At 38.5% G+C, this 12081-nt stretch overlaps 1 protein-coding gene across 2 annotated transcripts; it reads right to left on the reverse strand.

Moving 5' to 3' along the window:
* Positions 1–2532: 2532 nt before the first annotated feature.
* On the reverse strand, positions 2533–12081 carry LOC135650861 (uncharacterized). 2 transcript variants are annotated; one of them, XM_065170502.1, is made up of 6 exons: positions 11623–12081; positions 8904–9162; positions 8719–8755; positions 8413–8518; positions 3272–3382; positions 2533–3083 (listed from the first exon to the last, which is right to left on the reverse strand). In XM_065170502.1, the coding sequence occupies exons 1-6, from the start codon at positions 11743–11745 to the stop codon at positions 2925–2927; spliced, it is 795 nt and encodes a 264-aa protein (XP_065026574.1). In that variant the 5' UTR covers positions 11746–12081; the 3' UTR covers positions 2533–2924. The 2 variants fall into 2 exon arrangements, with proteins under 2 accessions (XP_065026574.1, XP_065026581.1); XM_065170509.1 differs by having other exon boundaries at positions 8904–9184; positions 11623–11750.

The raw sequence follows: 12081 nt of genomic DNA on the forward strand, positions 1-12081 counted from the left end.
TTCCATGTCTCAATGCCTCAAAAGTCATTCAACATATTGTTCTCATTTATAAGATCTTTACATTTTGACGTCATTCTTTCATGTCCTCTATTTCATAAAAGAATAAAAGCTGGCTTTTGGACAGATACATGACTCTGAAGACCATAAATGTCTCAGGAGATTATATTTCCTCCCCCTTTAGTGTCAGATTAGTATGAAATATAAAATAAATTTAAAATTAATATATTATACCATTACGATCGACAATGTCGATTGCAAAGATTCTTCAACACATCAGAATAATAGAAAAAAAAATATTTTTGAAAATAATAGTTCTAGCTCAATTTATGGACCAATTTGATGATTCCAAGAAAATCCTATTTGATGATACGAGGATAACATCGGAATCAATTTCTCGTTAGGATGGACTAATGCTCGAAAATGAGCTCGATTAGTGAAGCAATTAGCTACATCTTATTTTCTTCTCCATGCGGACGATGATAAATATACTTTATAATTTCTTCATAAATAAAAATTTATATGATCAACAATATATTCATGGGAGGATAGTCTTTAATACATCGATATAGTTTGACTCGACGTAAATAGCTTATGTACATATGGAAATAAGGTTATGTACATTGATCATCCGTGGATATAATGTTGATGAGAATTATCTTATTTATAAGATAAATATAATTACCAAGGATCGATGTCATTGGTAGAGAACCGCTGCATGTGGAGATCGTATAAATTTTATATCCCTATCATTCAATGAATAATCTTTTTCTGTTCTCCTTTTTTTTTTTTTTCTGCCTGTGATGGTTTACTTTTTCACAAAGTCTCACTTATCTCCTTAAGGATTGCTTGCAGCAAAACTAGAAAAAAAAAATTGAGAGAAAATTCTAAAAGCAAAATTTCTGAAGAATGTTACTGATGTAAAGAGTGTCCTTTTTGAATGATACCTTCCTCTATTTTCTAATGTTCCCCATGCTTTAGAAATCCTCTATATCTATTGTGATGGGAATTTAATTTCCAGATTTCGGCTCTCATTCATAGCTCTCTTGCAGCTCTCTGCAGGTGTCAGTGAAACAGCAAAAGGAAGAGTTGACAAACACAAACACAGACACACATATATAAATATATATATATATAAGAGAGAGAGAGAGAGAGAGAGAGAGAGAGAGAGAGACAAAATCTAGTTTGTGACTGCTTTTTCTACATCACAATTGAGAAGAAGAGGCTACAAACACCTCGATGCACTCGTCAGATGAAACACACACGCACTTGACAAGCTCCTGCATGTCAGCGAACCCTTGCATCATGCCCTTCCTTATCAGTCTCCCTTGGCTTCCTTCTCCTTGGGCTTGTCGCTCTTCTTGGTCTTCACGAAGCAGAAGCAGGAGCAGCACGGGCACTGAAACAAGAACTTCATGGCTTAGGCCTCAACTCTCAGGCGCAGCACTCGCAACCACGGCTCTCCCACCTTATCATCTCTTTAAATCGACTCGCATCGACTCCATTCCCGTCACTCTCAAAAGTCACCTACTCTCCTATTCTTCCAGTTGGTGGGTCATGGCCATAAATAAAAAGTAATCTCCATACGCACCTCAAGAAAAACTAATGGAACACTATGGAAGCAGCTCGGCTGTCAGATATGACGTTTTTAATCAAGTGGCAATTCTTTTCTCCAGCGCCAACAGCTGCACCGGCAAGCATGCTAGATCGATACTGTTCATCTCAATATCTTTGGCATATATGGCATGGCTTTCTCGGGGAGCCCACGGATAAGAGATCATGTCGACCTGAAAGCTTGTGGAATGGGATGCTTGGAGTGTTTGTTTGAGCATCTTTAATTGACTTCGTTGTTTACTCTACATATACTGGTAAAACACATGCAGACACACGAGCGCAGGTCACGTAGAATTCAGAAACATATCATCCTCTCAGTTGCCTTCGTTGAAACATGCTGTCTCACTACCTAAACTTGTTTGGTTGATATCTTTCTTTATGATAAGGTTTCATGGTTGGGAGAGAGGGAGGAGGTAGAAGGCTACCACTGACCGCCGAAGAGGGAGTGGCGTGGGGTGGGTCAGGTCAGGTCATGCGTATTTCCATTTCCTCTTCCCTCAGAATACTCCTCCGTGCATCAGTCAAGGGAGGATAAATCGGTCGGCACAATAATCATGCACATGGGTGGCTTATCATCGGTACGATATGGATATGGTAGCGTCCAAGAATCCCATTCTGCTCTGCTTCGACTTATAATTGCATGTTGTTATGATAGCTAGTCTCGTGCTTGAGCAGAGGATAGCGCTATCTTCTTTGGACGAGCACTGTTTTGGTGACTTCATTTTGAGTAGCTTGCTGGAAATCCTCCATTAGCACCTGTTTCTTATTGCCTCACAGGCCCCCTTTGGATAATTAATGCACGACCTCCTTCATGTTAAAGATCACCAACATTAATTCGACTTAGATCCAAACAAAATCTTCAAAAAATTCTTACTAAAAGCTTCCAAACGATCAAAATCAACATGCAAAACAATAACAAGGGGGTGAAGTTGAGAGATAATTTGGGTTGATCATATCACAATACAATGATTTAAAAAACACTAACAATTAGTAACGGTTGCAATGCATTCGTGTTCCTGTTTATTATTGGTATATATACGATCACCACTAAACAAAATAAATTCATACGACTCCTCAAAGCGAAACAACCTAAAAGGTTCAGGTTAATCTGAATGCACTGAAGGCATTGCTTTCCCTGATTGATTCAGTAAACGGTTGATGCAACAAGGCATCACTTCTCCTGACCATTCAGCACAGCTGATGCACGACATTTTCTGAAGGTGGCAAACTGGATAGCACAACGTCTCCAGGAATACCTGATTATTATGCACGGACAAAGTGATGATTCCAACTTAGTATCTCCTCTGGTCTACTTAATTATCATCCCTAAGAGCAACATGAGTGGGATCCAATGGATCAGGGTCTTGGATGGGGACCAACGGCAGCTTTCCACCATAGATTTCTGGGAGCTGGTTATCATCAATGTCCTCCAGCAATGTGGCTCTTAGGTTCTTATCCTCAACGAAAACAAACTGTACAAAGGCAATGTCATTTCTACGGAAGGATCAAGAAAGAAGAACATGCAATCTAAAGCAAGAAAATATCTTGATGTATCGGTAAGAGACTAAATTTCTTGAGCAAATGTGTTGTAAGTCACGATAATTACTATTCCCATGTAGAAATGGAGTGAGAAGGGGCACGGAAGCTCTGAAGCAATTACCTTCTTCCTGGTGTTTTTGTCAATAAATGGGTATATGATCTTCCAAGCCTTCATGAAAAGATAAGGTACATGGACTAGAAAGACTCTGCCCAGTCTCTCTGGATAATAGTTCTGCAATGTCATCATGATTGAGAGAGTGCCGTCATTGTCTACCAGAGCAATCAATATATGTGCAAACTTGTTGGTTTCCATAGACATGTACAAAAATGAAGAAACCATCACCATAGGTAGATGATGAACCGGGAATAACTTGCTTTAAGGTCGATACAGAAAGCAACCTGCATAAAACATTGTCCCTTGAAGAAAATATAGACCTTTTAGCAGTTTTGTTCATATAATAAGTTTTCTGGACGTGTTGGCATCACTGAGGAATGATGTTTGAGGGCCTCATCTGAACTATCCCAATGTACTGGTGGAAGATGATTATCAAAGTAACCACTACTTGACTAACTTTTCTTTTCTACCTTACCATGTTCAACATTTTGACCGAATCTTCAATGTTCTACATCAGTTGACTCAGCAACAGATGCAAACTCATTTTGAAATTGTCCCAAAGTTGTGTTGCATGGACAATTTTCCAATTCAGAGATGTCTATACAACAATGTCAGTGCTTGATCTATTTTTGGCATTTTGGATGTTAGTTATTATTCATTTCCAGTTAATTGTGCTATCATCAACATCAACCACATTATAGTTAATGCAAAATTAGTTGCATATCACCTTTGGGTCGAACACCATCTTGTAGTTGCTTAGTGTGTTCTCTGCATGCAACCTTGAATGATACCACTAATCATTACTGTCATGCAAAGTAGTAAATGTTCATTTTTTTAATCTCAAGATTTAATCATATTTAAGAAAAATAAATCTAAAGTTTGGATTAAAAGTTGAAAATTCATATTAACATTTCCAGGAAACAGAATAGGTATGTAAAAATAATTCAGATGTACAAAATTTCAAGTTAACAGATCAAAATAAGAATAACTTGGAATTTTGTGGTATCTATGTGAACATTTAAACTGCACAGGTATCGTGGATATATAAGTACACATGTACTGACATGCATATCTTACATGCATATATAAGTTCCTTTTAGGTTTATCTAAATAATAACAAGCTATGAAAAAGAAAGATAAGAAAAAAAATAAAAGAAAAATAAACTGTTCCTCAATAGGATCCTTTTATTTTCTTAGCTTTGAATAAATATTTTATTAAGTTGATTTAGTTCAGAGTCGAATATAGGTTTATTTGATATTTATTTATTTATTAAGAATCTAAATTCCAATGGACTTTGTGTGGAACTCTATAAATAGGGATATATCTATTTTTTTCAGCAATCAATGAAATATTATTCCAATCTTCTGACAATCCCTAGGAGGTCAATCCCCTCAAAATTATCATCCCATTGTAATTTCTTCTATGATAAAATCCCAGAATCTTATCATTTGGTATTAGAACAGCGATCCTCGATGTTTCCATTGTAATTTCTCATATCACTTTATCATCTCAGTCATTATCATCCAAAAAAAAAAAAAAAAAAGAAAGTTAAAACTGACAGTCATGCCTAAGCGACCACGCCCCATCTCGCTCGAGCGAGAAAGGGGTGCCTCATCCCATCTTCCCTCGTAGTCATCCTTAGCTATGCCTTCGCCGGAGACGGTGCTGCTAGTGTCCCATCCCGTCGCAGCTGCATGATCGCTTCCCAGCACTCAGTAGTCACTATTTCTCGTTGCTCCTAACCCTCAACGTTCCCACCGCTCAGTCACGCCTCATCTCGTCATTGCTTCTCGACCAGCGATCATCACTGTTGCTGCTTCCCGACCAACGACCATCGTTGCCCGCCTCCTAACCGCGACCCTGCTGCCTCCCCTTGGGTCACAGCCGCAACCGCTCGACCATCCCTCCTCGCGACAACCGAAATAGGGCAACCATGACCGTCGCAGCCATCATTGTTTCCCCAACTGCTCACGATCCTTTGGCATTGCCAACATCCTCTTTTGCAGTGCGATAGAAACAGAGCACTCTCTGTTGTAGCACTCGTCGGTCCCTCTGTTGTTGTAGCAACCGATTGCCACCATCGCTGCCTCTCGACCCTTGTCAATGCCGCCTCCCAGCCACGCCCTCAACACTGCCTCGACCGACGCCAGCCTCCCAGCCTTAATAACAGCTTCGGTAGCTACTCCTAGCTACACCAATATAGCCTCAACCCTAGTTGTTCGACGATCGCTCCCCTTGGATTGCAATAATAGTAGCCACATACGCAACCACCCTTAGTCACTCCCCACGCCGATGCCACTGCCTCTAGCTCTACGGCTCTCACCCCACGTAGCGATAGAAACCAGACAGCAACCTTTCCTCCTTGCAACAATCGTAGCAAGCCTTTCGACATCCACTTCCTCGGTAGCTTCACGTCCCAACTACATCCACAATGCTATCTCGGGCCAACGTCATCTAAAGTTACAATAAATAGAATAGTGCTGATGCCCTTGGTCAGACTTCAAAAATAAGAATTGGGGATTACATAATTGCAGTCTTATGCAATGGCTACCAACAACTCAGTGAAGGCCTAAATTGAAGCATTGGAAACTATAATTGAGAACCAGTTGTAAGAAACTCTTAGCGATTTTAAAAAGAGTCTATTGGAGATCTTTAGTAAGTTTTAACAAGATAAAAGTTCAAATCTTACATTGAATCGATCTGGAGACACGGAGAAAAGGAACCAAGAACAAGATACAAGCTATTCACACACGAAGGTGGAATTTCCAAGATGGGAAGATGGAGATCCGATCAGTTGGATCTATAGGGCAGAAATTTTTTTCTGTTTTTATAGAACTCCAGAAGAATCCAAGGTGGAAATAGCTTTAATCCAACTAGATGGAGATACAATCTAATGGCATGATTAGTATGAAACTTACCACGAGGTCCCCTTATGGGAGCAATTCAAAAGAGGACTTCTCATTCGCTTTAGACCATATGAATATGAGAATGTTGATGGACAACTCACAAAAATTCATCATATTTCTATAGTACTAGAATATCAGAGTAGATTTGAATGATTGTTAAATCAAACCAAAGATTAGTCCGAACGATAACCGATGGGAACATTTATTAAAGGACTTGATCCAGATATCTGGTATGAAGTCAAAACTTGCCAACCTTGGACTATGGCAGATGTAATTTCGTTTGTATGTTTGTATGAGAACAAAATCAGTAGGGAAAATCATCGAAATAGAAGTGATAATAAACAGATGATCAGTAAGCCACCCGCCCCATCTATTCCCAACTGAAACCTTAACACCCGAAGACTAACCTGAGAAGAACTCAAGAAAAGATCAGTGAAGGGTTTATGCTGGCATTATGATGAAAAGTGGAGTAAGGAGCACTAATGTAAACAAGGGCAACTTCTAATGATTGAACCAATTAGGAAGGAACCAGAAGCTAACAACATGGACTCCGATCATGAAGGTATAGATTTTGATGAAGATGTTAGACTTATTATACATACAGTACATACATTAGCCAACTATTCTGACCCGCAAACTATGAAAGTTGGAGGAACTTTGGAACATCAGTATATTACAATTTTGATTTATACTGGTAGTACTAATAATTTTATAGATAGTAAAGTTCCTGACAGATTGGCCTACCACATTGAAGACTGTGACAAATTCGAAGCAAAAATTACTGATGGATGGATTTTAACTTGTGATGACAAATATTCGAAGATAAACTTGATTATACAGGGCCAAGAGTTGCTTGTGGACTTTTTTTTGCTATCCTTAGAAGATTTTGAAGTGGTGCTTAGAATTGAATGGCTATCAACTCTGGGTGATGTTTTTTGGAATTTTTCTAAACTAATTATGAAGTTTTTTATTAATGGAAAGCAGATGATCCTAAGGGGAAGATGTGGAAGTAAGGTCACAACTGCCACTAGCCATCAGATGGAGAGGGTTCTTTAGAAAACTACAACGATTACTACACTAAAAGGCTGACATATTACTTACACTATCAAAAAGTGGAGCCCGTACTTACTTGATCAACGGGTTGTGATGCATCGTAGATACATTGTGATTGAAGTATTGAAAGAGAAACTCCCCGAGTTTGATGTTGCTCAACCTTGAGGACAAGATTGATTTGAAGGGGGAGGAATTGTTAGGATGCCTTTATTTTATAAGCTTTGAATAAATATTTTATTGAGTTGGTCTAAGAGTCAGATAGAGATTTATTTGATACTTATTTATTTATTTATTAAGAGTCCAAGTCTTGGTGGACTTTAGATGAAACTCTATAAATAGGGATGTTTTCGTTTCTTTTAGACAATCAATGAAATATTATTTCAGTCTTCTGACAAACCTTAAGAGGTCGATCTCCTCGAAGTGATCATCCTATTTTCTCTCATTTCTTCTATGATAAAACCTTATGGTCTACATTTATATATTTATGTCAAAAATTTTACATACAAATGTTGATTACAATTTGGTTGTTCACGCTTTCACTAAACTCTGGATATCAAATATACCTGAATGTATTGCATACCATACTTTTGACATGTACCTCTACGTATGAACTTAACTAATCCTTTCCCATTATTGATGTCAAGATCCTCCTATCATTTAACAAAGGTTCTATTTGATCGGTGATTTCACTAATACTTCAGAATGGTCTTAGGTTACTCTTTTTTCAAGAAAGTCACTGAATTCTTTCTTATCCTTCCTCAGAAGATATTCGTTCTATTCACTCTTATTCTTCATACTAGGAGAAAGACAAAAGAGTGAAATAGGAGAAAGAAGAAATGTCTATATTTAATATCTAGGGTCCTGGTTACAACAGAGAAGTGGGAATCATACAAAGTATTCTCGGTGATAGCCTTGGGGGCCAGAAAGGAATTTGAAAGATATCATCTATATAATCATCCATATAATGATCCTAAAGAAACCTTGATGTCCAATTTAAATCTTGATGCTCCTTCCATTAGATACTAATGTATCTAGTTGGCATGAGGAATGACAAATAGTTTGGCAACTCTTACGCTATCTTATGAAGTAAAAAAGAAATATCACTGTGTTCAAGGTTATCAAGTAAATCCTTAATCTGAATAGTTTTCCTAGTTACTTTGGTCAATAATTTGCTTCATAGGACAAACCTGCATAATGTCTAGAGCTGCGATGCATGCTCTAATGTCACAGTTTGATAATCCCCAACCTTTAAGATCACCAATGCAAGTGAACTTCTCCTGACCTGTAGGCATTCTGCAAGCACGTCAAGGTTTAGATAAAAGCACATCTATAGCATCAAAGAACGTCTATGAGTACTTAATCATGCTTCAAACAATTAAAATATTTGTCAATTCATTGTCTTTACATTATGGTTCAGAATTGAGATAGTTAAAATAGAATCACGTGAAATGAAAAATAAACTTTCTTACTAACAGCACATTGTTTATAGTTACCTGGCACATATTCTGTCAAGAACATATATGACAAAACCTGAAATTTCATCCACAATGTTAGTAACAGGGTTTTGTTATGCTTCAACTCATACTTTGTGTCTTTAATAAGTGACAATTATTTGGTGATAAGACAAACAGATAATTGTGCTATTTATTGACTGCTATTCATATCAAGTGACACTTACTACTAAACTCATTCATGTTTCGCTTAGAGTGGTAGTGTTTAGCACCAAAAGCAACTACTATAGGCTGGCCAGTCTTATCAAATCCCTGCATGAACACCTTCTTCAGAGAAAGGTCATTCCTGATCTCTGCCTCTGAAATGAATCCATTAGGAACTGCTGTTCTCCTCCACTTAAGATATTTTAGAAATAAAAAAGAAGCCTTCTCAATGTCCAGGTCACGTGCACGCAAGAACCTTCTGAGCATAAAGTTGTCTACCTCCTGCATTTGGCACTCCCAGTTGCTTTATTAATCACCAGCACCATATGAAAGTAAATAAGTGTTGGGCAAAAGAAAAAGAATGGAATCCAATAACCAAGGGAAAATGTAAAAATAATAAAGCATCATGTATAACATCTAAATAAGCTGCACAACATCCAATAGAATGGTTCTATATCGAAATGAAAAAAATTTATGATTACATAAACTAAGAGCGATGAAAAAAGGATGGTCACATCTTATACAATACTATTATTATAATTATGGCAATGGAGATAGCACAGGCAGAAGGCCTATGCTCTTTACTTATTTTGGACCAGCAAGGTGCTGGTTGTAATAGGCTTTTGAAATAATAGAAGTTATTTTTCTTTTCATAAAAAAATCATGGAAATGGAGAAAGGAGGGTTACAGGGATGATTATAACCGAAGAATAATTAGCATTTGTTCCAATTCCCAAATACATGGATTTCAGATACTTGCACGTGAGATGCCAGGAAGTTTTTACAGGAAAGGTATACTTCTAGATGCATGATATATGTTAACATATGAAAGGTATATAATCTGTAGTTTGGCCCTTTCGTTGCTAAAATAGTAACTGATTTGGATTTTCCTAGAAGAATAAAGAATTGGATTAACAAATTCACGAGCACATCTATGTTTATTGGTGGTATGCATGCCGAGAAGTAAAGAATCTACTTTTGCGATAGCTTGTGGTAAAAGGGGGACAGCATTTAACTATTGTATGGTATGGTATGGTATACCCTTTAGTATACCCTTTAGTACCATTTAATCAAGAAACCACCTGATGAATACACAAACTGGTTGTCCAAGGGAAAAAATAGACATACAGTTAACTATTGTTTGGAACAGGTTTGTGGAAACTTATGGTAGGACAGAGCATCAAGTTGGTACTCTCTCTCTCTCTCACTCAGTCTCACATATATTTCCAGTTCATATTTTTTTCAGTTCTAGTGAAATGAAAAGGGGATTGATTCTCCCTTTTGCTAACAATAAAGAGATAAAAAAAAAGGTAATTGGTAATGACTGGCGAAGATGCATCTACAATGCCAACAACAAAGGACAAACATTGCCAAGGTTCATGTGCTGAGTCTGGAATGTGAAGTACCATCTAAATATGCAGTGTCATCATTGTAGCAAGATGTAAACTAAGAGAAGAACTAGTAAGTATAGAACTCTGCAGAGTATCTGTTTGGACCATCTAAATGTGCACTGTCATCAATGTAGAAAGATATAAACTAAGAGCAAAAATGGATGTAATAACTATAGCACTCTGAGGAATGCTCAAAACAAAAAAGAGAGGACACAAAAATACACCCATCCACCCCACTCCCAAAAGGAGTTGATTTGAATGGCGATGTGTGACATCCGTGAACGTATTCTCACAGGAATCCAAGGTGAGGGAAGGAAGAGTTTAAATCCACCATGTGAATGTAACACAATGAATTGAAAGAGAAACCACTCACAAAAGCAGGCAAGTAAAAAAAGTATCCAGTAGGCTTACTTGAGTTCAATGAAACATCCAAGAAGTAAAATTAATTTAGAGTGTGGTACGTTTCATGTTATGTTCCTGCATAATTTGGGCCTGCAGAAACTTGAAAACAGTGGAGACACTCATAAATGCAACACGGACTCCTCAGTCTTAGTTAAATTGGTTATGCTCTTTCACCACCATCATCCTAATTTCCTGTTATATGAGCTGCTGCTTCAGCTACTGGTGATTATGGGCATATAAAAAGCACTGGTCTTTGGAAAGTTGGGAAGACAAGCAGTCACAATTTTTGCTTGATGTACCATAAAGCTACCTCAGCTTACAATTTATGGTCTAAAATGAATAACATTCAATCAATAATGCGGTGTAAACTTACACGTCTAACAAAAACATGGGTAGTCATTCTACTGCACCGTGCACATCAAAATTTGTACCTGCAGGAGACACTCGCAAGAGGGTGTGGACACAATTCAGTAAATTGGAGGCATATAGTGAAGGTGCTAACCAGTGTAGCCGGAGAAACAATTTGTCAGGTCATTTTAATTTCCTGGGATTGAGTCCCATTTGCGAAAAAAAAATTTGCAGCCATAACGTGACGGTGAGAGACCCTTCGGCGTCTGACTCTCTCAAGCTATTTCATTCCTACCCTTAGGCACTATCTGAATCTTCTCATTCTGAACCAGTAACAAGATGGACATAAGTTCCATATGCAAGATCTTACAAGTATAAATTAGGTTAGACTCTCTTGGATCCTAGTTTTCGTTTGGTTGCGAGTATTTTCATCTTTCCCGGAATACCACTCCGAATTCTCTGTTACTCTGCTTACTTTTGTTCTTTCTTCCACCTTTTTAGAGTCTCTGCCGCTCAGAATTGAAAGCTCAGCAAGAAAATTAAGAGCTATAAACGCATCCAGCTATATCCAGGCAAATTAACAGAAACAGAGGAAGATGAACCTTGGCAGCTGGATCTTTTCCCTCGACGAAGATCCTCATCAGAGCCACCTTCTTCTCCTCGGTATCACCGCTTCCGGTACCGTCACCACGGCTTGGCAGGCGACCCTCGCCCTCCGGCTCCATGTTCCTCTCCCGAGATCTCAACAGAGGAGCGATGAGAAGTAAAACCGAAGGCGGGGGTGGGTGGAAGCGTCAATGCGAGGAAAAGCCAAAGGTGGGGCGGGTTGATCGTAGCAGTAGACTACCTGCCGAAGCTCTGGTGCGCCTTGAATGCTCTGCAGACCGACTGCTGCTGCTTAAATGCCCACCTTGTTCAGACGCAGGAGCAGGGCAGCAGAAACGCGAGTACGTGCGAGGACCGCAATCGCAACGGAAAAAGTCCGACGGGAATCGTGGATTTCTTCTGATGTCCAAAAGTCACCGTATTCCAACCGTCCTCGCCGCGTGTGGCCTAACGAG

This window comes from Musa acuminata, chromosome BXJ1-4 (assembly GCF_036884655.1).
Source record: "Musa acuminata AAA Group cultivar baxijiao chromosome BXJ1-4, Cavendish_Baxijiao_AAA, whole genome shotgun sequence".
NCBI classification, from domain to species: Eukaryota; Viridiplantae; Streptophyta; class Magnoliopsida; order Zingiberales; family Musaceae; genus Musa; species Musa acuminata.

Coding starts and splice junctions, on each gene's coding strand:
- LOC135650861 (XM_065170502.1), bottom strand. CDS start 11,745: ATGGAGCCGGAGGGCGAGGGTCGCCTGCCAAGCCGTGGTGACGGTACC. Junction 8,519..8,718: donor CTTGACAGAATATGTGCCAG/GTAACTATAAAC, acceptor ACGTGCTTGCAG/AATGCCTACAGGTCAGGAGA. Junction 3,084..3,271: donor ACAAAAACACCAGGAAGAAG/GTAATTGCTTCA, acceptor GCCTTTGTACAG/TTTGTTTTCGTTGAGGATAA.